Source organism: Oncorhynchus keta, chromosome 26 (genome assembly GCF_023373465.1).
Source record: "Oncorhynchus keta strain PuntledgeMale-10-30-2019 chromosome 26, Oket_V2, whole genome shotgun sequence".
Lineage (NCBI taxonomy): Eukaryota > Metazoa > Chordata > Actinopteri > Salmoniformes > Salmonidae > Oncorhynchus > Oncorhynchus keta.
The window spans coordinates 41,924,641-41,949,862 of record NC_068446.1 but is presented as its reverse complement, the minus strand read 5'-3'; the positions used below and the strand labels follow the sequence as shown (position 1 = coordinate 41,949,862).

Sequence of the window (25,222 nt, the reverse complement as noted above, 5' to 3'; positions counted from 1 at the left end):
CCACTAGCCAGCCTCGGCCCAGTACCCTGCACCTAAGAGATTGCTGCCCTATGCACATAGAGTCACTGGAACACTGGACACTTTAATAGCTTTTACACATTGTTTCACCCACTTTATACAGTGCATTCGGGAAAGTATTCAGACCCCTTGACAGTTTTCACATTTTACCTTTCTCTAAAAATTGATTGTTGTTCCTCATCAATCTACACACAACGCCCCCTTTGGACAAAGCGAAAAGAGGTTTTTAGAATTTTTGCACATTTCTTAAAAATAAAATAAACAGGAAATACATTATTTACATAAGTATTCAGACCATTTGCTATGAGACTTGAAATTGAGCTCAGGTGCATCCTGTTTCCTTTGATCATCCTTGAGATGTTTCTACAAATTGATCGGAGAACACCTCTGGTAAATTCAATTGATTGGACGTGATTTGGAAAGGCACCCAACTGTGTATATAAGGTCCCACTGTTGACAGTTCATGTCAGAGACGAAAGAGCCTTGGAAGAAATGGTGGAAGTTTTGCGCAATTCTCTCGGTGTGAGGACTGTTGGTGAGAATGAGTGGACGATGGTGAAGAAAAATGGAGTAAAAAAAGGGCTAAGATTGGAAATGAACAGCAGTTTATGGTTGGAGTGCGATTCATAGGCAAAGATGTTTGTTCTTTTGGATGACCCGTTTGCAGTCTCGAAGACGGTGAAGGACAAATTGGGTAAAGTGGAATCGGTCAGAGTGACCAGGAGAGGTATTTAATTTTACCTTTATTTTACTAGGCAAGTCAGTTAAGAACAAATTCTTATTTTCAATGACGGCCTAGGAACAGTGGGTCAACTGCCTGTTCAGGGGCAGAACGACAGATTTGTACCTTATCATCTTGGGGATTCGAACTTGCAACCTTTCGGTTACTAGTCCAACGCTCTAACCACTAGGCTACCCTGATATTGTGTGTTGAAAGCGCAAAAGGAGAAAGCTCTGTGGCTCTACAAAATGTTGACGTATGATGTGGAAAGCTATGAGTAGGGTACCGGTTAAATGTGTCATCGCTGGTGTCAGGCTGTGGTTAAATGTGTCATCGCTGGTGTCTCGTTGGACACAGGCTGTGGTTAAATGTGTCATCGCTGGTGTCTCGTTGGTCACAGGCTGTGGTTAAATGTGTCATCTCTGGTGTCTCGTTGGTCACAGGCTGTGGTTAAATGTGTCATCTCTGGTGTCTCGTTGGTCACAGGCTGTGGTTAAATGTGTCATCTCTGGTGTCTCGTTGGTCACAGGCTGTGGTTAAATGTGTCATCGCTGGTGTCTCGTTGGACAAAGAGACTGTGGTTAAATGTGTCATCTCTGGTGTCTCGTTGGTCACAGGCTGTGGTTAAATGTGTCATCGCTGGTGTCTCGTTGGTCACAGGCTGTGGTTAAATGTGTCATCGCTGGTGTCTCGTTGGACAAACAGGCTGTGGTTAAATGTGTCATCGCTGGTGTCTCGTTGGACAAAGAGACTGTGGTTAAATGTGTCATCGCTGGTGTCTCGTTGGACAAAGAGACTGTGGTTAAATGTGTCATCGCTGGTGTCTCGTTGGACAAAGAGACTGTGGTTAAATGTGTCATCGCTGGTGTCTCGTTGGTCACAGGCTGTGGTTAAATGTGTCATCTGTGTGGTTTAGGGATATCGTTCCAGGAGTGGTAAATGGTAAATGCACGTCGCTTGAATTGAATGATGGACGGAAAGAAGGAGGGAAGCCTATCGGTTTTACTGTTTGATGAAGTGGTTCTCCTGTCTTGTGTAAAACTTGGGTATGTGAGATATGAGGTGAGACCGTATATTGTACAGAAGCCGCTGCAGAGGTACAATTGTAAAAAGTTTGGACAACGTGGTAAGTGTTTGTCGAAGGAATAAATATGTGGTAGTTGAAGAGTCGGATGAAGCATGTTGCTGTAATGGTGATGGGAATCACGTTCCCGGAGTTCCCGGAGTTCCCTGTAAGGATGAAGGAGGTGTAGTAGCTGGGATCAGGGCTATCCAGCAGATCTCCTATGTGGAACACAGGAGGTTGGTGGCAGCTAAATTGGGGAGAACGGACTCAAGATAATGACTGGAGCGTCATTAGTGGAATGGTATTAAATGCATCAAACACACATGGTTTCCATGGTTTCCAGGTGTTTGATGCCATTCCATTGACTCCGTTCCAGACATTATTATGAGCTGTTCTCCCATCCTGTGATGTAGAGGCAGTGAAAATATCTGAAGGAGTAAGTAGAGGGGATGGTGGTAGATGTCCCACAGTCTGCTGTTCAGCTAGTAGGATCCTGACACACTGACAGTGAAGAAGGTGGACTTCACATTTCAGATCAGGCATCTCAATTCTGTGTTTCCTTGTGCGTCCATTTTTATAAATTTAAGAGGTGTTTACAGCGCAAGGGCTAAATTGCACTAGTCAAACTATTTTTTTTTTTTTAATCGAAGAAGCTGGACATCATTGTGAAGGCGGCAAACAGATTTCTGGATCTTCAGGACTTTACAGACAAAATGTTCTAAGGAGTATTGAATGAAGAGGTTCCCACCTCCCAGGTTCCTGAGCCTCTGTAGGGATCTGAATATACATTTAAATCTGACAGAAGGAGTACAGGTTTTTGTTTTTTGTTTGAAATTCAGGGTAGTAGTGTGAATTTGGTTATTGATTCTGGTAATTAGTATGAATTTGTTCATCCAAAACATATTTTGTTTTTGAGGTATTTTTTACCATCCCGTACAGTAGGTAGCAATCTTCAAGTCGTTCCACAGATTTTCAATGGGGTTCAAGTCTGGGCTTTGGCTGGGACACTCAAGGACTTACACATTCTTGTTTTGCAGCCATTCCAGCGTTCCTTTGGCTGTATGCTTAGGGTCATTGCCCTGTTGGAAAATAAATCTTCACCCCAGTCTAAGGTCGTTTGCACTCTGAAACAGGTTCTCATCAAGGAATTGCCTGTATTTGGCTCCATTCATTGTTCCCTCTATCCTTACCAGTCTCCCTGTCCCAGCTGCTGAAAAGCATCCCCATAGAATGAGGCTGCCACCACCATGTTTCACAATAGGGATGTGGTTAGACGTGTGATGGGTTGTGCCTGCTTTTCTCCAGACATAGCGCTAGGCATTAAAGGCCAAAGAGTTACATTTTTGTTTCATCAGATCACAAAATCTTTTGGCTTATGCACTCAGTCTTTCACATGCCTTTCTGCAAACTCCAGTTGTGCTGTCATGTGCCTTTTTCTCAAGGCGGGGCTTCTGTCTGGCTACTCTCCCATTAAGCCCAGATTGGTGAATTGCTGATAGAGACTTGTTTTTCTGGCAGGTTCTCCTATTTCAGCCAAGGAACGCTGAAGTTCTGTTAAGAGTGATCATTTGGTTCTTGGTCACCTCCCTGACCAAGATCATTCTTGGCTGGTTGCTCAGTTTGATCGGACGGCCAGCTTTAGGCAGAATCTGGTTAGTTCCATATTTCTTCCATTTCCCAAATGATGGAGACCACTGTGCTCTTGGAGACGTTCAACACTCTATAGAAATTCCCCAGATATCTGACTCATCACAATTCTATCTCTGAGATCAACAGACAGTTCCTTGGACTTCATGGTATAGTTTCTGCTCTTGACATTAACTTCTTCTTTGTGAATACTTAAGTAAATTAGATTCTGTATTTCATTTTCTATATATTTGCAAAAATTTCTAAACACGTTTTCACTTTTTCATAATGGTGTATTGTGTGTAGATGGATGGTGGTGGGGGGGGGATATATTTAATCCATTTTGAATTCAGGCTGTAACACAACAAAATGTGGAATAAGTCAAAGGGAATGAACACTTTCTGAAGAAACTGTATATATATTTATATACCGACCTCTGACCTCTGGCTCGTTCTGATATTTCTTAATTTATTTTCTGGATTATGTGTGTATTGCTTTTGTTATTGCTAGGTATTACTGCACTGTCAGCGCTAGAAACAAACATTCTGCCTCAACTGTGATACCATCTGTGTACGTGACCAATAAACTGTGATACCATCTGTGTACGTGACCAATAAACTGTGATACCATCTGTGTACGTGACCAATAAACTGTGATACCATCTGTGTACGTGACCAATAAACTGTGATACCATCTGTGTACGTGACCAATAAACTGTGATACCATCTGTGTACGTGACCAATAAACTGTGATACCATCTGTGTACGTGACCAATAAACTGTGATACCATCTGTGTACGTGACCAATAAACTGTGATACCATCTGTGTGCGTGACCAATAAATAACCACTGTGATACCATACCATCTGTGTACGTGACCAATAAACTGTGATACCATCTGTGTACGTGACCAATAAACTGTGATACCATCTGTGTACGTGACCAATAAACTGTGATACCATCTGTGTACGTGACCAATAAACTGTGATACCATCTGTGTACGTGACCAATAAACTGTGATCGCCTGCATTGTGAGGCTCTATTGTTTGACCCAGGTGAATGTGACAAAGACGTGACTGAAACAGGAACCAACTTTTCCGCAATTAATGTATACAGTGAATATGTACAATTTAATGTGATTTGAGGCCCTCTCTCTCTCACTACTTGACTGTACAATGTACACACATACACTGCGTGTACAAAACATTATGAACACCTGCTATTTCCATGACAGACTGACCAGGTGACTCCAGGTGAAAGCTATGATCCCTTATTGATGTCACTTGTTAAATACACGTGAATCAGTGTATATAAAGGTGAGGAGCCCGGTTAAAGAAGGATTTTGAAGCCTTTTGAGACGTGGATGGTGTACTGTATATTGTCATTGTGTGATATCGGGGTTGGAGACATTTTGACTTCGACATTATAAAGAACAACTTTTAGAAACTACCGCAACACTGCCATGTTGCTACGGCAACTGTTGCCATGTTGCACGGAGCCTTACTGTCGGAAAACCACTTCAGTGTCCGACGTTCGGCTGTCCCAAATTCACCTCCGCAGACTTCACTCTGCGACTTGTATACAGTCGGTTGCTTTCAACTTACCCCTCAAACAAGAACAATATGTATTTTTATTCCAAAGGAAATCCAATGATGGACCTTTAAGCATTTTATACAATTTACTTTAAAATGGGCAACCACAACAACATGAATAAAGAAACAACTAATGCTGTATTACCTTGGTGTAGTATAGGTGAATAGACAGCATAGAATGCGACAAGCTGACCAATTGAAAAGGTGAACTATTTTACTATTATGGGGCTTTCTGATTTTGCTGTTGTTTACTCGTGTTGTTGTTGTTGCCTGAGGAAAATGTTTAATGTGGACAACAAATTTTAATTTCAGATATTGTTGGAGGCAGAATTGACTTAACCAAAAGTACCGGGGCTAAGCTCCACCTGTGCTTTGTCTGGGTCGAGGGCGGCCCCTGCATGACAGACATTGTTACATAAAAAAGGGCTGCCTAAGTATGGTTCCCAATCAGAGACAACGATAGACCACTGTCCCTGATTGAGAACCATACCCGGCCAAAAACATAGAAATAGAAAAAACATAGAAACACAAAACAGAATGCCCACCCCACATCACACACTGACCTAACCAAATATAGAAATAAAACGTCTCTCTAAGGTTTAGGGCGTGACAAATACCAAGATACAGTGGGGTAAAAAAGTATTTAGTCAGCCACCAATTGTGCAAGTTCTCCCACTTAAAAATATGAGAGAGGCCTGTCATTTTCATCATAGGTACACTTCAACTATGACAGACAAAATGAGAAAAACAATCCAGAAAATCACATTGTAGGATTTTTAATGAATTTATTTGCAAATTATGGTGGAAAATAAGCATTTGGTCACCTATAAACAATCAAGATTTCTGGCTCTCTCAGACCTGTAACTTATTCTTTAAGAGGCTCCACTGTTCTCCACTCATTACCTGTATTAATGGCACCTGTTTGGACTTATTATCAGTATAAAAGACACCTGTCCACAACCTCAAACAGTCACACTCCAAACTCCACTGTGGCCAAGACCAAAGACCTGTCAAAGGACAGTGATTCCACTTCTAGTTTTTTCTACAAAACTTAAATTGTCCAATCAATCATGGACATCATTGACATATAGTATGTAAAAACATATAGTTAGTTTTTATTTTTGTATTTACTTCAAATCACAGACAAATCCCAAATAAGGCAACTACAACAACACTTTTTTTTAAACGCAAAATGTATATTATTTTGTATATACACTAAACTATAATATAATAATTACACAAAATTATCCAAATACGATCATCAGAACAATTGCATGAACAGGAGTACATAAGTCTAAGAATTTAAATAAGTGAGTACCTACTGAAACTGCAAATGAGGACATTTCAGTGCAAAGACTGTGTGACAAATCACAAAGTGTTGTGTAATCTAGTGTCTGTCATCGGAACATCTTGTTAGCTAGGTGTTATCTAGTGTCTGTCATCTGAACATCATGTTAGCTAGGTGTTATCTAGTGTCTGTCATCTGAACATCATGTTAGCTAGGTGTTATCTAGTGTCTGTCATCTGAACATCATGTTAGCTAGGTGTTATCTAGTGTCTGTCATCTGAACATCATGTTAGCTAGGTGTTATCTAGTGTCTGTCATCTGAACATCATATTAGCTAGGTGTTATCTAGTGTCTGTCATCTGAACATCATGTTAGCTAGGTGTTATCTAGTGTCTGTCATCTGAACATCATGTTATCTAGTGTCTGTCATGTGAACATCATGTTATCTAGTGTCTGTCATCTGAACATCATGTTAGCTAGGTGTTATCTAGTGTCTGTCATCTGAACATCATGTTAGCTAGGTGTTATCTAGTGTCTGTCATCTGAACATCATGTTAGCTAGTGTCTGTCATCGGAACATCATGTTAGCTAGGTGTTATCTAGTGTCTGTCATCTGAACATCATGTTAGCTAGGTGTTATCTAGTGTCTGTCATCTGAACATCATGTTAGCTAGGTGTTATCTAGTGTCTGTCATGTGAACATCATGTTAGCTAGTGTCTGTCATCTGAACATCATGTTAGCTAGGTGTTATCTAGTGTCTGTCATCTGAACATCATGTTAGCTAGGTGTTATCTAGTGTCTGTCATCTGAACATCATGTTAGCTAGGTGTTATCTAGTGTCTGTCATCTGAACATCATGTTAGCTAGGTGTTATCTAGTGTCTGTCATGTGAACATCATGTTAGCTAGTGTCTGTCATCTGAACATCATGTTAGCTAGGTGTTATCTAGTGTCTGTCATCTGAACATCATGTTAGCTAGGTGTTATCTAGTGTCTGTCATCTGAACATCATGTTAGCTAGGTGTTATCTAGTGTCTGTCATCTGAACATCATGTTATCTAGTGTCTGTCATGTGAACATCATGTTATCTAGTGTCTGTCATCTGAACATCATGTTAGCTAGGTGTTATCTAGTGTCTGTCATCTGAACATCATGTTAGCTAGGTGTTATCTAGTGTCTGTCATCTGAACATCATGTTAGCTAGGTGTTATCTAGTGTCTGTCATCTGAACATCATGTTATCTAGTGTCTGTCATCTGAACATCATGTTATCTAGTGTCTGTCATCTGAACATCATGTTAGCTAGGTGTTATTTAGTGTCTGTCATCTGAACATCATGTTAGCTAGGTGTTAGCTAGTGTCTGTCATGTGAACATCATGTTAGCTAGGTGTTATCTAGTGTCTGTCATCTGAACATCATATTAGCTAGGTGTTATCTAGTGTATGTCATCTGAACATCATGTTAGCTAGGTGTTATCTAGTGTCTGTCATGTGAACATCATGTTAGCTAGGTGTTATCTAGTGTCTGTCATCTGAACATCATGTTAGCTAGGTGTAATCTAGTGTCTGTCATGTGAACATCATGTTAGCTAGGTGTTATCTAGTGTCTGTCATCTGAACATCATATTAGCTAGGTGTTATCTAGTGTCTGTCATCTGAACATCATGTTAGCTAGGTGTTATCTAGTGTCTGTCATCTGAACATCATGTTATCTAGTGTCTGTCATCTGAACATCATGTTAGCTAGGTGTTATCTAGTGTCTGTCATCTGAACATCATGTTAGCTAGGTGTTATCTAGTGTCTGTCATCTGAACATCATGTTAGCTAGGTGTTATCTAGTGTCTGTCATCTGAACATCATGTTATCTAGTGTCTGTCATCTGAACATCATGTTAGCTAGGTGTTATCTAGTGTCTGTCATCTGAACATCATGTTAGCTAGGTGTTATCTAGTGTCTGTCATGTGAACATCATGTTATCTAGTGTGTCATCTGAGCATCATATTAGCTAGGTAGTTTATTAGGCTACAGATTAAATAAATGAACTTCACTGTCTCGTGAAAGTGCACGGTGATGAGCTTGATGCTACTTTCCAATAAATATCGAGGGTCTTATTCTGGTGACATGATGACATGTTAAAATATTCTCGCTCTTATCCATAATAATCTCATCCCGTAAACTAGCCTCACCGCACTGTATCCGCGATCTGAGGAGACACATTTGCTATTTAACGCAAGTTTCATTTGTTGTTGTTGTTGTTGTAACAAAACAAATCAGTAGAGTTGAAAATAAGACGGAAACACATTGAACTGTAGATTTTATTTATTCAGTACATGAAAACTTAAGCTAAAAAGTACATAGTGTGCACTACGTAATCACGCACTAATTAATTGTATTTTTTATCCATCCAAGTCAATTTGGCGGAAACCCCCCTGGTGGGGAAAATGGGTATATTTTCATGCGGATTTTTAGAATATTCGCATTGAAAAATCTGTCGCCATAGTTTATGACGTCTATGATTGTACTCAAGCAGAGTGGAGCATGTCTGTCTTTTATGTACAACTGGCTCAATCTATCTACCACAGAATTCACTTTTCACAATTTTTTCCCCCTCTTCTGTGTCATTTTCCTCTTCTTTAAGCCCAGATCTAAAATGGAAAAATAGAAATATAAAATTACTGAAATGTTTTTTTTTTAAATGGACAATTATATAAATTATGGACCAAAAGTAATAAATGATGCTGTTCTAATGAAATAGAATGGAGAGGGCACGGGCATCAGTGAAAGACAAAAAGACGAAGAAGAAGAAACTAGGATAAGACAAACATTAGCAGGTGTTACAGGTTCTAGGTTGGTTAGCATGTTAGCTTTAGCACACTGATTGGAGTCACCTCGTTAGTCAGGATGTGTTTCACCTGTGCTGGCCCAGAGAGTGATCTCGTTAGTCAGGATGAGTTTCACCTGTGCTGGAACCAGCAGGTCGTTAGGACCCGCTGGCCCAGTGCATCAGCTAGAGAGGATATGTTGGTAAAGCTACACCCTCACATTAGCGCTTCCACTTTAGTTAGCCAAAAATAGTTTTGTTTTTTCCCCTTGTTTGTTTGGCTCCATATTCATTTTACTCCCTATCCTAAATTGGAGTGGGTTGCTTTCCTTTAGTTTTACCTCTGAGGTAAATGTGCGTATTCATTGTGTGTCTCTTATAACCCTCTTATTAGTTGCTTGCCAACTTTCGGTGGGTGTCTTTCAGAACCCCTTTTGAAATCTATTTCTGTTCTAGATTTGAAAGTGACTTTCTGTGAATGTGCAACAATTTGTGTGTGGTCCTTTTGGGAATATAACCCAGGTGATAACCCCTATCCCTCACCCTGAGAGTGTGGTCCTTTTGGGAAGATAACCAAGGTGATAACCCCTATCCCTCACCCTGAGAGTGTGGTCCTTTTGGGAAGGTAACCCAGGTGATAACCCCTATCCCTCACCCTGAGAGTGTGGTCCTTTTGGGAAGGTAACCCAGGTGATAACCCCTATCCCTCACCCTGAGAGTGTGGTCCCATGACCCCGAGCAGAAGGCCGTTCCGTCAGGAGACAGACGCAGAGTGCTGACACGGTTCTCGTGTCCAAACAGGATGGACACCCTCGTCCCCTTCAAGACATCCCACACGTTGATGGTGTAGTCGTTGTAGCCACCGAACAGTAGCCGGCCTGGAGAATAGAAAACATGTCCTTTTTCAACCAATAGAAACGTAACACATCATTTTTGATGACAAGGTTCATGTGAAAGTAAGCTATTCTTATTCAACAGCAAATAACATGAATTTAATTTAGTGCAAATCATTATGGGTTTAATTAGTGGAATTGATCAGTGAAATCATATGTTTTATGTGGCGAGTAGAATAAGGGCTTTATTCGCTATGGATTGACTCGATCCCTAAGGGTATTTATTGCGTCTTACCACTGAGAGAGAAGTCAACACTGGAGGCACCAAATATGATGCTCTCTTTGGAATAAATGGCCACTTCTCTGTCTGCCCTCAGGTCATAGAGACGACACTGAAACAAACAATGCTTGTTAATGTTTAGATGTCTTTTTTTCTCCGCAAATGGGGTAAATTATTATTATTATTTTCTACGAAGAAATGACTTCGTGAACTTTGACATAGAAAGGCAACATGTGATCAACATGTGATCAACATGTGATCAAGCAGTAAATGATATGGATGATGCCTTACTGTAGCGTCATCGGAGCCTGAGGCAAATGCATCTCCACTGGGGTAGTACCTGATGCCAAGGCAGGAGACAAACGCCAGGTAATATAAGAAACCCACGCAAACGGGAGGGTAGAGTACTCCCACTTAACATTTAATACATGTCACTGCCAGTGTTGACAAGTGCTATAAGTCGCTTTGAATAAAGTCATATATCTTGTGACCTCACCTGACGCTGTTGATGTCTGATTCGTGGGTTTCGAAGGACTGGATGCACTGGCCTGAGCGCATGTCCCATACATTGGCCTTCTTGTCACAGCCCTGCATGAGACACACATAAGAGGATTCTGGATTCACACATTAATGCTGACCTTTTTTTAACAGGTCGCCCTCACAAAAGAGGGTTTAACCTCAAGGGCATTTCAGGGTTAAATAAAAGTAGAAAATAATCAACATTATGTAAAAATGCAACATAGTCTCTCTGCAGTCTGGACCACACATGCCCCCTAGAGGCAAGGGAGGGAATCTCAAGCCTGCAACTATTTCATCACTATGGTGTCCTTTCATCTGTTTCTGTTTATCATTTAAAATCTATCTCTTGGAATAAAATAAAATAAAAATATGAAAGGAATGTTGTATATTTCTTTTGTATATATATATATTTTTTTAAGTGAAAAGAGGAGGGAGAAAGAAGGCTTATAGGAGCAGTCATGCTGGGGTTTTTTTTCTCTCACAATTTGTCATTGTGAGACTAAGTGAAATACTACTAGTTGTCTCCTCACTCCAGAGACGAAGGTGTTGCCGGTCTCAGAAGGAGCTAGGTCGAGACATAGAACATCGGCGGCGTGTCCATGGAAACTCTGTAACAGCTGACCACTCTCCACATCCCATAATGCACAGGTTCCGTCTCCGCTCGACGTCAGGATCTGGAAGACAAGGGGTTCGTCACAAACTGCATCTTGGGATCGCAACACAATACTAACTGCCACTGAGTCATCCATTGAATGTCAATGAAAATTATACTTACTTACTTTCACCCTATAAATCTACATCTAGGACTGGTTTCACAAACCCTATATTAGTCTAATTTCGGGACTAAAAATAATTGTCACTGCAGGTTCTATATTGAATACGTCAGGGAAAACGGCTCCCAGAGAGCAAAGAACAACCACACTACTACCAATAGCAGGGTCAGAGTAAAACCATTGTTCAGAATTCATAATTCTCTGACACGGACCCATAAATAGAAGAGTCTTGGCCGAGGCTAAAGCATGTGACTAACTATATCCAATGGGGAACATTATGACTGTTGTGAATTATTAAACAAGCGTAGAAGTACAGTACAGTATGACAGGCTGTGATTTCCCATCATTTATCTGCTATAGGAAAGTCAACTGATTTAGCAGTATTCAAGTAACTCAATGAGTTATAGAAAGGAACGAATACAGAAACCTTGATAAAGACGATAACAAAACATACAAATGTACAACAAATAATCATTACATCAGACGAAGGAAGAAGATGAAGAGGTGTCTCGTCTAACCTGCATGTCTGAGTTGGTGAAGCTACAGGCAGATAAGTAGTTGGTGTGCATGGCGACAGACTTCTTCTTCGCTGCCAGGTTCTCATTCTTGTCCAAGGACAGAGGGTACACAGAGCACTTGTTGTCCAGACCACTGAAATCCAATCAATCAAATGTTATTTATAACGTTTTTAACGTCAACAGTTGTGTGTTACAGTAACCGGGCATAGACCCCAAAGGGGAGGAGAAGCACAGTGGCACAGTGGAGAAACGGAGCGTCTGGGTGGAGTACAGGGATTTAACCACAGGATACTGCACATCCAGGAGTACAGGGACTTACCCACAGGATACTGCACATCCAGGAGTACAGGGACTTACCCACAGGCTACTGCACATCCAGGAGTACAGGCACTTACCCACAGGCTACTGCACATCCAGGAGTACAGGGACTTACCCACAGGCTACTGCACATCCAGGAGTACAGGGACTTACCCACAGGCTACTGCACATCCAGGAGTATAGGGACTTACCCACAGGCTACTGCACACCCAGGAGTACAGGGACTTACCCACAGGCAGTACTGCACATCCAGGAGTATAGGGACTTACCCACAGGATACTGCACACCCAGGAGTATAGGGACTTACCCACAGGCTACTGCACATCCAGGAGTATAGGGACTTACCCACAGGATACTGCACATCCAGGAGTATAGGGACTTACCCACAGGATACTGCACATCCAGGAGTACAGGGACTTACCCACAGGCTACTGCACACCCAGGAGTATAGGGACTTACCCACAGGCTACTGCACACCCAGGAGTATAGGGACTTACCCACAGGCTACTGCACACCCAGGAGTATAGGGACTTACCCACAGGCAGTACTGCACATCCAGGAGTATAGGGACTTACCCACAGGATACTGCACACCCAGGAGTATAGGGACTTACCCACAGGCTACTGCACATCCAGGAGTATAGGGACTTACCCACAGGCTACTGCACATCCAGAGGGGGCGTAGGCACAGGCCATCACCCAGGTGCACGGCATGGTCACCGCGTGCTCCTAGAAAATAATTTGCATGTTTGAGGGCATAAGTATTCATCAAGGCGCCGAGGCGCCGAATCTCTGATCTTGATCACACAATAGTTATTTTGTATGCAAGGTGATTTGATCGGTGATTCTGCACAACTGCAATGTTATCCATCTCAAATACACCAGGGAGACTTCAACACCATGACATCATCAAACTCAGTGGGGAAACTTCCTGCTTACAGAAATAAGCAACCACAACAACAACAACAACAACAACAACAGAATTCAAATCTGCCAAGGAAATAATGTGTCTTCTTATTCCCAATGTTGGCACGCTTCTAAGGAAAGGCTTAAAATAAAACATGCTATGAAAACCATTGTTCTGCGGCCCAGACGGCAACCGATAACAAATGTGCTTCCGGGCCTGTGTTTGTTACGTAATTGTGAGATGCAGGACTCCCTCGCAAAAGAGACCTTGGTTTAAATGGGACTCAAAGGTCAAATAAATACAAATATAGTGCACTACTTTTGACAAGGGTCAATAGGGCACTAGTCAAAAAGTAGTGCACTATGTAGGGAATAGGGAGCCATTAGGAACGTACACTAAATATCAGCTCAAAGAACTTCAGAAGTCTTACTATTTCTCAAACCAGTCAATTCTATAGCCTTTATTTTATTTTTTATTTAACCTTTATTTAACTAGTCAAGTCAGTTAAGAACAAATTCCTATTTTCAATGACGGCCTAGGAACAGTGGGTTAACTGCCTTGTTCAGGGGCAGAACGATAGATTTGTACCGTGTCAGCTTGGGGGTTTGAACTTGCAACCTTCCGGTTACTAGTCCAACACTCTACCCACTAGGCTACCCTGCCGTACTGTTTATGGAGGGAGAAGAAAGATCCCCTACCTTGTTAGTGGTGAAGGCATCCCATACAATCACTTTCCCATCCTGAAGATAAGTTAAAAAAGATAAAAACATTAGAAGTAGCACACAAGCGTAAGATTCTCTACATTTCCAACAAAATATGGCATTCATTTGATAACCACTGAAAGCAGTGCATATTAGCTGAAACAACCCCCCCCCCACCCAACCCCCCAAAAAATCTGCGCTATGGACCATAAGTATATCAAGGGTGACGACTGGCATGAATGCATCTGTTTAGGAGGACCTTACCAAACCTCAAATTCCCAGATGACAAGCTTTTACAATCCATTTCAGCACCATGGACAGTGACCGCCTAGAGTGACGACTGGCATGAATGCATCTGTTTAGGAGGACCTTACCAAACCTCAAATTCCCAGATGACAAGCTTTTACAATCCATTTCAGCACCATGGACAGTGACCGCCTAGAGTGACGACTGGCATGAATGCATCTGTTTAGGAGGACCTTACCAAACCTCAAATTCCCAGATGACAAGCTTTTACAATCCATTTCAGCACCATGGACAGTGACCGCCTAGAGTGACGACTGGCATGAATGCATCTGTTTAGGAGGACCGTACCAAACCTCAAATTCCCAGATGACAAGCTTTTACAATCCATTTCAGCACCATGGACAGTGACCGCCTAGAGTGACGACTGGCATGAATGCATCTGTTTACCTTACCAAACCTCAAATTCCCAGATGACAAGCTTTTACAATCCATTTCAGCACCATGGACAGTGACCGCCTAGAGTGACGACTGGCATGAATGCATCTGTTTACCTTACCAAACCTCAAATTCCCAGATGACAAGCTTTTACAATCCATTTCAGCACCATGGACAGTGACCGCCTAGAGTGACGACTGGCATGAATGCATCTGTTTAGGAGGACCTTACCAAACCTCAAATTCCCAGATGACAAGCTTTTACAATCCATTTCAGCACCATGGACAGTGACCGCCTAGAGTGACGACTGGCATGAATGCATCTGTTTAGGAGGACCGTACCAAACCTCAAATTCCCAGATGACAAGCTTTTTACAATCCATTTCAGCACCATGGACAGTGACCGCCTAGAGTGACGACTGGCATGAATGCATCTGTTTACCTTACCAAACTTCCCAGATGGAGCTCAGTTGGTCCTTCTGTAGCTCAGTTGGTAGAGCATGGCGCTTGTAACGCCAGGGTAGTGGGTTGGCAATGCCCGGGACCACCCAAATACGAGAATGTATGCACACATGACTGTGAGTCGCCTTTGGATAAAAGCATCTGTTTAGGAGGACCTACCAAACCTCAAAATGGCATATATTATATTATTATTATTATTATTATTATTATATATTAGGCAAAAAATTGTACAGTAATCCAACACTCACCTGTGATGAGCTGACGATCCTCCTCTTGTCCTTACACCAGTCCATGCAGAGAACTTTGTTTCCATGTCCCTTCAGAGTACGCCGGGTCTTCATGATAAACTGGCCCAGTCCATCCACCTTCTCTGCCACCTGGTGGACTGTAGTAGGGACCAAGATCCTATGTTACTGTACTGTAGTAGGGACCAAGACCCTATGTTAGTGTACTGTAGTAGGGACCAAGACCCTATGTTAGTGTACTGTAGTAGGGACCAAGATCCTAGGTTAGTGTACTGTAGTAGGGACCAAGATCCTATGTTACTGTACTGTAGTAGGGACCAAGATCCTATGTTACTGTACTGTAGTAGGGACCAAGATCCTATGTTACTGTACTGTAGTAGGGACCAATATCCTACGTTACCTGTACTGTAGTAGGGACCAAGATCCTATGTTACTGTACTGTAGTAGGGACCAAGACCCTATGTTAGTGTACTGTAGTAGGGACCAAGACCCTATGTTAGTGTACTGTAGTAGGGACCAAGATCCTAGGTTAGTGTACTGTAGTAGGGACCAAGATCCTATGTTACTGTACTGTAGTAGGGACCAAGATCCTATGTTACTGTACTGTAGTAGGGACCAAGATCCTATGTTACTGTACTGTAGTAGGGACCAAGATCCTATGTTACTGTACTGTAGTAGGGACCAAGATCCTATGTTACTGTACTGTAGTAGGGACCAAGATCCTACGTTAGTGAACTGTAGTAGGGATTAGGGACCAATATCCTACGTTAGTGTACTGTAGTAGAGACCAATATCCTACGTTAGTGTACTGTAGTAGAGACCAATATCCTACGTTAGTGTACTGTAGTAGGGACCAATATCCTAGGTTACTGTACTGTAGTAGGGACCAAGATCCTATGTTAGTGTACTGTAGTAGGGACCAAGATCCTAGGTTAGTGTACTGTAGTAGGGACCAAGATCCTATGTTACTGTACTGTAGTAGGGACCAAGATCCTATGTTACTGTACTGTAGTAGGGACCAAGATCCTATGTTACTGTACTGTAGTAGGGACCAAGACCCTATGTTACTGTACTGTAGTAGGGACCAAGATCCTATGTTACTGTACTGTAGTAGGGACCAAGATCCTATGTTACTGTACTGTAGTAGGGACCAATATCCTACGTTACTGTACTGTAGTAGGGACCAATATCCTACGTTAGTGTACTGTAGTAGGGATTAGGGACCAAGATCCTAGGTTAGTGTACTGTAGTAGGGACCAAGATCCTACGTTACTGTACTGTAGTAGGGACCAAGATCCTACGTTAGTGTACTGTAGTAGGGACCAAGATCCTAGGTTAGTGTACTGTAGTAGGGACCAAGATCCTAGGTTAGTGTACTGTAGTAGGGACCAAGATCCTACGTTAGTGAACTGTAGTAGGGATTAGGGACCAAGATCCTAGGTTACTGTACTGTAGTAGGGACCAAGACCCTATGTTACTGTACTGTAGTAGGGACCAAGATCCTATGTTACTGTACTGTAGTAGGGACCAATATCCTAGGTTACTGTACTGTAGTAGGGACCAAGACCCTATGTTACTGTACTGACCAAGATACGTTAGTATAGTAGGGACCAAGATCCTAGGTTAGTGTACTGTTGTAGGGACCAAGATCCTAGGTTAGTGTACTGTTGTAGGGATTAGGGACCAAGATCCTAGGTTAGTGTACTGTAGTAGAGACCAAGATCCTACGTTAGTGAACTGTAGTAGGGATTAGGGACCAAGATCCTAGGTTAGTGTACTGTAGTAGGGACCAAGATCCTATGTTACTGTACTGTAGTAGGGATTAGGGACCAAGATCCTAGGTTAGTGTACTGTAGTAGGGACCAAGATCCTACGTTAGTGTACTGTAGTAGGGACCAAGACCCTATGTTACTGTACTGTAGTAGGGACCAAGATCCTATGTTACTGTACTGTAGTAGGGACCAAGATCCTATGTTACTGTACTGTAGTAGGGACCAAGATCCTATGTTACTGTACTATAGTAGGGACCAAGATCCTACGTTAGTGAACTGTAGTAGGGATTAGGGACCAAGATCCTAGGTTAGTGTACTGTAGTAGGGACCAAGATCCTACGTTAGTGTACTGTAGTAGGGATTAGGGACCAAGATCCTAGGTTAGTGTACTGTAGTAGGGACCAAGATCCTAGGTTAGTGTACTGTAGTAGGGACCAAGACCCTATGTTACTGTACTGTAGTAGGGACCAAGATCCTATGTTACTGTACTATAGTAGGGACCAAGATCCTAGGTTAGTGTACTGTTGTAGGGACCAAGATCCTAGGTTAGTGTACTGTAGTAGGGACCAAGATCCTAGGTTAGTGTACTGTTGTAGGGACCAAGATCCTAGGTTAGTGTACTGTTGTAGGGACCAAGATCCTAGGTTAGTGTACTGTAGTAGGGACCAAGATCCTACGTTAGTGAACTGTAGTAGGGATTAGGGACCAAGATCCTAGGTTACTGTACTGTAGTAGGGACCAAGATCCTATGTTACTGTACTATAGTAGGGACCAATATCCTAGGTTAGTGTACTGTTGTAGGGACCAAGATCCTAGGTTAGTGTACTGTAGTAGGGACCAAGATCCTACGTTAGTGTACTGTAGTAGGGACCAAGATCCTACGTTAGTGTACTGTAGTAGGGACCAAGATCCTACGTTAGTGTACTGTTGTAGGGATTAGGGACCAAGATCCTACGTTAGTGTACTGTTGTAGGGATTAGGGACCAAGATCCTAGGTTAGTGTACTGTAGTAGGGACCAAGATCCTATGTTACTGTACTATAGTAGGGACCAATATCCTACGTTAGTGTACTGTAGTAGGGACCAAGATCCTACGTTAGTGTACTGTAGTAGGGACCAAGATCCTACGTTAGTGTACTGTAGTAGGGACCAAGATCCTACGTTAGTGTACTGTAGTAGGGACCAATATCCTACGTTAGTGTACTGTTGTAGGGACCAAGATTCTACATTAGTGTACTGTTGTAGGGACCAAGATCCTAAATTAGTGTACTGTTGTAGGGATTAGGGACCAAGATCCTAAATTAGAGTACTGTAGTAGGGAGTAGGGAGCAAGATCATACATTAGTGTACTGTTGTAGGGACCAAGATCCTACTTTAAAGTGGTACATTATGGACCAATATCCGACATTAGGGCATTGTTGTAGGGGATCAATCTAATGTTGCAGGGGATCAATCAAATGTTGTAGGGATCAATCTAAATAATCTAGAGTGGTACATTATAGGGGACTAGCATTAGCTATCGTTAGTGTACTGTTGTTATAGGGACAAAAATCCCGATGTTTGCCTGTGGTTACCGTAATCCATCTCATCGTGTTGGGGATGAACGTGCAGTAAACGGTTAGAGATGTTACCTTAATCTCTCTGATCTCAACCAGATCGACCAGCCAAGCATAAATCACGGATGAATATGAATAATGGTACAAACCGCCATCTGGGCTAGGCTATAATAAAACGGTGCTTTTGAGTGTCGATGGCAAATACAAGGAGAAATCTCAACCACAGCCTAGGCTTTATGTGTAATTGCAGATGGAAATAGACACATAGTCATTCTATGCATCTTGTCATCTGAACAAATCCGACAAGTACAAAAAATAAAACACGGACGAGCAAATGGCTACAAATAAACCATTTACAAATTATGCAAAAAATAATGCATTTTCTTCAAATGACCGATTCAATGCACTGTGGCCTAATAATAGCAATATGACAAATTCACAATATATATCTATTATATATATACATTCTAATATTATGGTCGTGTTTACATGTGTCATGCAATCCTATTTGGAAGGCAGATTATGTTTTCATTCGCGGGGCCTTCCCTTCCCCTCTCTCATTTTCAGCACCACTCACGTTCGACATCGTGCAGTTTCGCTCTTTCGTCCTCCAGCTTCGTTTTCAACGTATCCGATTCTGCTTTTAGGTTAGTGAGAGTCTCATTCGGTTGAACCTCCTGTGTAGCCATTTCAGGGTTTATGGAAAATCTCATATATTCCCGTTGTCAGAGCAGCGTCGGGGCGGCAAAAAGGCTCTTTGCAAACTGAAGGCTCGCAGCTGATTCAGCTGTCATGACGTCAGATAAAATATGATCTCTCAGTTTTCTAGTAGGGAAGCTGCCTCTAGTAGGGAAGCTGCCTCTAGTAGGGAAGCTGTCTCTAGTAGGGAAGCTGTCTCTAGTAGGGAAGTTGCCTCTAGTAGGGAAGTTGCCTCTTGTAGGGAAGCTGCCTCTAATAGGGAAGCTGCCTCTAGTAGTAGGAAAGCTGCCTCTAGTGGGGAAGCTGCCTCTAGTAGTAGGGAAGCTGCCTCTAGTAGGGAAATTGCCTCTAGTAGGGAAGCTGCCTCTAGTAGGGAAGCTGCCTCTAGTAGTAGGGAAGCTTCCTCTAGTAGTAGGGAAGCTGCCTCTAGTAGTAGGGAAGCTGCCTCTAGTCGGGAAGCTGCCTCTAGTAGGGAAGCTGGCTCCAGTAGGGAAGCTGCCTCTAGTAGGGAAGCTGCCTCTAGTAGTAGGGAAGCTGCCTCTAGTAGGGAAATTGCCTCTAGTAGGGAAGCTACCTCTAGTAGGGAAGCTGCCTCTAGTAGGGAAGCTACCTCTAGTAGGGAAGCTGCCTCTAGTAGGGAAGCTGCCTCTAGTAGTAGGGAAGCTGCCTCTAGTAGTAGGGAAGCTGCCTCTAGTAGGAAAGCTGCATCTAGTAGGGAAGCTGCCTCTAAACAGCCATGACCATTAATGTTGTAAATGAAATGACTAACCCTGGTCCTACTGTATCATTTGCAGGTCTAAAGTGCTCCTGTATATAAATTTGCAGTTGTGTAAAAAAAAAAATCCTTACAGATAGAATCATTATCAACTAATGCAATATTTCATCCATATAATTCATTTTAGGCACATGTTTTCATCATTTAAATATGAAATACTTATATGTGGCATAACCCCCCCCTAAACAAAAAAGTATCTTGAAAACAAAAACCAAGCCATGTTTTATTTACTGAGCATGATACTCAATATCATTGAGTGGTCACATTCTCAATTTACACAGACAATATTTTTTTAAAAACAACACAGTTCACATTCGTCATCTCATCTGAACTGAGAAAGTAAGGTTTCTCGTTATACTACCAAGCTTTAGAAAATCACTCCGTCTGCAAATAGACAGCATTTGCATTTTTGCTGTACATTTTTGCTGTACATTTTTGCTGTACATTTTTGCTGTACATTTTTGCTGTACATCAGACATTCGTCAGGAGTCATCTTAATATTTCTATCAAACTGTATTTGGATCCATAATTACTGTGAAGATTGTAAAAGGTTGGTTTTAAGAGCAGCGTCCCTGGAGCCACTGTGCTTCTACATCTGCATTGCTTTTGCTGTTTGGGGGTTTTAGGCTGGGTTTCTGTACAGCACTTTGTGACATCGGCTGATGTAAAAAGAGCTTCATAAATACATTTGATTAATTGATTGATTGATTGGTTGGTTAGGAGTGCCTTGCTCAAGGACACAATGGCAGTCGGAACCACCTGAGACTCTAGTAGAAAGCGGCAACTTCCTCTTCTGACAGCTTTTCCCCTGTCATCACTGGGATTAAAAACCAGCCACCTTTAGGTTACTGGACCGCTTCTCTAGTCAGGGGTCAGAGGTTTGATCCTGGTGAGGAAGCCCAGTCTGAGGCAGGATGGTATCTGCAGTAGCTCCAGGGCCTGAGAGGACAGGGTGAAGGGGTCAGGGGTCAGGGGTTAGAAGTTAGATCCTGGTGAGGAAGCCCAGTCTGAGGCTGGATGGTATCTGCAGTAGCTCCAGGGCCTGAGAGGACAGGATGAAGGGGTCAGAGGTCAGAGGTCAGGGGTTAGATCCTGGTGAGGAAGCCCAGTCTGAGGCTGGATGGTATCTCCAGTAGCTCCAGGGCCTGAGAGGACAGGGTGAAGGGGTCAGAGGTCAGGGGTTAGAGGTTAAATCCTGGTGAGGAAGCCCAGTCTTAGGCTGGATGGTATCTCCAGTAGCTCCAGGGCCTGAGAGGACGGGGTGAAGGGGAAGGTGACTTGGAAACGATACTGGGTATCCAGCATCAGCTGGGAGGATCCCCCCTCACGGTCTTGGAGCAAGCCCTGGGGACAAGGGAAATAAATTACTTTCATAGATGTAGTTCATGGAGACGTTGTGATTAAAATGATATCATTTCTAGTAATTCAAATGTAATAATAATTCAAACTGTGTAAAAAGCAGGTGCTCCTGATCCTTGTCATAGGATCGAGATTTACCTGAATTTTGCGGACGAACGACGGTGCCACCCTTTTCTCAAAATCATCAGTGGGCGTGTAAGAGTTCAAAATCTTGACAATCTAGAACAGGGCGGTAAACAAGATTAATTTAAACAAGCTTTCGATTACATTTCAGCAGATGCTCTTATCCAGAGCGACTTACAGGAGCAATTAGGGTTAAGTGCCTTGCTCAAGGGCACATCGGCATATTTTTTTCTAGGGGATTTGAACCAGCGATCTGGCACAACGCACGTCACCGCTAGGCTACCTGCCGCTTCAGTACCTGTAGAGGGCTGAGTTCTGAGCATTGCTCTGTGATGTCTTTGATGTCGTCATCAGTGGTCTTGTTGACCTGCAGCAGCCAGGCAGCCTGACACAGAGGCTTCAGAGTAGCCATGGTACCCTGCACTAGGTCCTTCTCCTTTAGCCACGCCTCCAGGTGACTGATGTTACACCTGGAAAACACAGACAGGTAACTGATGTTACACCTGGAAAACACAGACAGGTAACTGATGTTACACCTGGAAAACACAGACAGGTAACTGAAACGTTGTTATTACGTTACCGAACACACAGACAGGTAACTGAAACGTTGTTATTACGTTACCGAACACACAGACAGGTAACTGAAACGTTGTTATTACGTTACCGAACACACAGACAGGTAACTGAAACGTTGTTATTACGTTACCTAACACACAGACAGGTAACTGAAACGTTGTTATTACGTTACCTAACACACAGACATGTAACTGAAACGTTGTTATTACGTTACCTAACACACAGACAGGTAACTGAAACGATGTTATTATGTTACCGAACACACAGACAGGTAACTGAAACGTTGTTATTACGTTACCGAACACACAGACAGGTAACTGAAACGTTGTTATTACGTTACCTAACACACAGACAGGTAACTGAAACGTAGTTATTATGTTACCTAACACACAGACAGGTAACTGAAACGTTGTTATTATGTTACCTAACACATATTGTAGGAACTTTCACTGTTTGTTGAGTAGGATTTAGCTTTCCATCTCTCCCTTCCTGGTTCTCTCTCCCTTCCTGGTTCTCTCTTCTTCTCCGGTTCTCTCTTCCTTCATGGTTCTCTCTCCCTCTCCGGTTCTCTCTCCCTCCCTGGTTCTCTCTTCTTCTCCAGTTCTCTCTCCCTCCCTGGTTCTCTCTTCTTCTCTGGTTCTCTCTTCCTCCCTGGTTCTCTCTCCCTCTCTGGTTCTCTCTTCCTTCCTGGTTCTCTCTCCCTTCCTGGTTCTCTCTCCCTTCCTGGTTCTCTCTCTCCCTCCCTGGTTCTCTCTTCTCTGGTTCTCTCTCGCTCCCTGGTTCTCTCTCCCTCCCTGGTTCTCTCTTCTTCTCCGGTTCTCTCTTCTTCTCCGGTTCTCTCTCCCTCTCTGGTTCTCTCTTCCTCCCTGGTTCTCTCTTCTTCTCCGGTTCTCTCTTCTTCTCCGGTTCTCTCTCCCTCTCTGGTTCTCTCTTCCTCCCTGGTTCTCTCTTCTTCTCCGGTTCTCTCTTCTTCTCCGGTTCTCTCTTCCTCTCGGGTTCTCTCTTCCTTACTGGTTCTCTCTTTCCTTCCTCTCTTCTTGTTCAACACACACACACACGGATACACACACACTCTGTCCCCTACCTGATCTGCATGCCCTTCCTACAGGAGCACATGTCTTTGCGTAGCAGGATGTTGTTGAGTGTGTCCGCACCCACCAGGAAGAAGGTCTGTTTCACAGCCTGTTGAACAACACACACATACACACAGTTAGATGAGGTTAAAATAAACTGGAAATGACACACGCCCAAGAATCAATCCCTGTGAAACACCACAATTGATCCCAAGAGGGAGTTTACTCCTTTCCTTTCCTTTACAAACACACACACACACACACACACACACACACACACACACACACACACACACACACACACACACACACACACACACACACACACACACACACACTGACCCCCACCCCTACTTGTCTGACCCCCATCACCACTAGTCTGCCCCCCCCACCTACCTCTGACCCCCCTTCCCCACCTGTCTGACCCCATCTGACCTTCGACACCCCGGTCTGACCCCCCTACCTGTCTGACCAGCCCCTCCTCCATGCCGTGCTGACTCATAGTGCTGTGGTACAGACTGAGCTGCTGGAGGAGAGAGTAGATGGTGCAGATCTCCTGGTCCTCATAGATGCTGCTGGAACGCTTGCGGAAACCTGTAGGCTTCATACTAGAGATGTCCTGGAGAGTCTCGTGCTCCAGCATACAGGGAACTGGAGGAGACCAGAGACAAGTAAACACACTCGTTACATAGAACAGGTACGAATAGACGAATGATTGAAACACTTTATTTATTACCTTTAAATATAATCATCTTGAGGATAGAAATAATTTATTGTAAACAGATATTTAATGGATTGGAAAGTGACTACACATCAATGTACATCATATCAATGTATATCATGTTATCTTATGAGAGAAAACCTTACCGATCATGGGCATAAGAGCCTTCTCCATAACAGATATAAACTGGTGGTAGATACAGATGGCCAGATCACTGAAGATCTGTCTGTGTTCAGACAAGTCAAAATTCTGCAAGCAGTTCTTCTTCTGACGCGGAGTGTTCTGTTTCATAAACTCCTACGACAGAATGTACAAAGAAGAAATAACATCAGTTACAGAATGGGAAGATGGAGAAGAAGAAGAATTGATATATTTACTTCATAGGGGCGGCAGCGTAGCCTAGTGGTTAGAGTGTTGGACTTGTAACTGAAACGGTTGCAAGATAGAATCCCCCGAGCTGACAAGGTAAAAATCTGTCGTTCTGCCCCCTGAACAAGGCAGTTAACCCACTGTTCCCCGGTAGGCCGTCGTTGAAAATAAGATTTTATTCTTAACTGACTTGCCTAGTGAAATAAAAATGTAAAAAAATATATTTTTTAAACACTGACTTTGTAAATAAGAATTTGTTCTTAACTAAAAAATATATATATTAAAATAAAAACACTGTACAAAATAAATGAGTGGAATAGAATTTTGGCTCCTTAATCTCAATTACAATCGCTGTGTTGAACACAAAACAATAAGGATCTCTGTGATGGTGTGATGCTAGAAACAACCCACCTCTTCTCCACTGTACTGTTTCAGGCAGCTGAGAATGTGATACATGTTGGACAGCCAGAACGATAGCAACTCAAAGTCTTCTTGGTGATCCTGAGACAGGTAACAAACAACAACAACAACAACACTATAAACAACCACAATAACGTTGAGAATGTGATACATGTTGGACAGCCAGAACGATAGCAACTCAAAGTCTTCTTGGTGATCGTGAGAATGTGATACATGTTGGACAGCCAGAACGATAGCAACTCAAAGTCTTCTTGGTGATCCTGAGAATGTGATACATGTTGGACAGCCAGAACGATAGCAACTCAAAGTCTTCTTGGTGATCCTGAGACAGGTAACAAATAACAACAACAACAACAACAACACTATTAACAACCACAATAACGTTGAGAGTGTGAGCGCTGAGAGAATGAGCATG

At 42.7% G+C, this 25,222-nt stretch overlaps 2 protein-coding genes and 1 long non-coding RNA gene across 9 annotated transcripts in view; 1 reads left to right on the top strand and 2 right to left on the bottom strand.

The window, feature by feature from the left end:
* The first annotated feature begins 5,802 nt into the window (after positions 1 to 5,802).
* On the top strand, positions 5,803 to 8,472 carry LOC127912116 (uncharacterized). Of its 7 annotated transcripts, none has more exons than XR_008080845.1 (4): positions 5,803 to 6,607; positions 6,649 to 7,615; positions 7,821 to 7,861; positions 7,903 to 8,472. It is a non-coding gene; the product is annotated as an uncharacterized LOC127912116 (long non-coding RNA). The 7 variants fall into 7 exon arrangements; XR_008080850.1 differs by having other exon boundaries at positions 5,803 to 6,648; positions 6,985 to 7,615; XR_008080851.1 differs by having other exon boundaries at positions 5,803 to 7,331; positions 7,780 to 7,861.
* A 138-nt stretch (positions 8,473 to 8,610) lies between these two features.
* gnb5a (guanine nucleotide binding protein (G protein), beta 5a) lies at positions 8,611 to 19,584 on the bottom strand. The gene is made up of 11 exons (XM_052480906.1): positions 19,270 to 19,584; positions 15,369 to 15,505; positions 13,976 to 14,017; positions 13,023 to 13,099; positions 12,054 to 12,186; positions 11,293 to 11,436; positions 10,740 to 10,831; positions 10,535 to 10,583; positions 10,259 to 10,355; positions 9,842 to 10,008; positions 8,611 to 8,954 (listed from the first exon to the last, which is right to left on the bottom strand). Exons 1-11 carry the CDS (start codon positions 19,403 to 19,405, stop codon positions 8,943 to 8,945), a joined length of 1,086 nt encoding a protein of 361 aa, XP_052336866.1. The 5' UTR covers positions 19,406 to 19,584; the 3' UTR covers positions 8,611 to 8,942.
* A 785-nt stretch (positions 19,585 to 20,369) lies between these two features.
* LOC118358802 (unconventional myosin-Vc) overlaps positions 20,370 to 25,222 on the bottom strand; it is a 46,996-nt gene continuing 42,143 nt past the window's right edge. The window contains exons 33-39 of the mRNA XM_052481121.1: positions 24,799 to 24,888; positions 24,165 to 24,315; positions 23,761 to 23,948; positions 23,309 to 23,406; positions 21,947 to 22,118; positions 21,664 to 21,744; positions 20,370 to 21,510 (exon numbers count right to left, since the gene is read on the bottom strand). Of these exons, the coding sequence (XP_052337081.1) occupies positions 21,355 to 21,510; positions 21,664 to 21,744; positions 21,947 to 22,118; positions 23,309 to 23,406; positions 23,761 to 23,948; positions 24,165 to 24,315; positions 24,799 to 24,888 (936 nt within the window). The 3' untranslated portion in view covers positions 20,370 to 21,354. The remainder of the gene's footprint in view (positions 21,511 to 21,663; positions 21,745 to 21,946; positions 22,119 to 23,308; positions 23,407 to 23,760; positions 23,949 to 24,164; positions 24,316 to 24,798; positions 24,889 to 25,222) is intronic.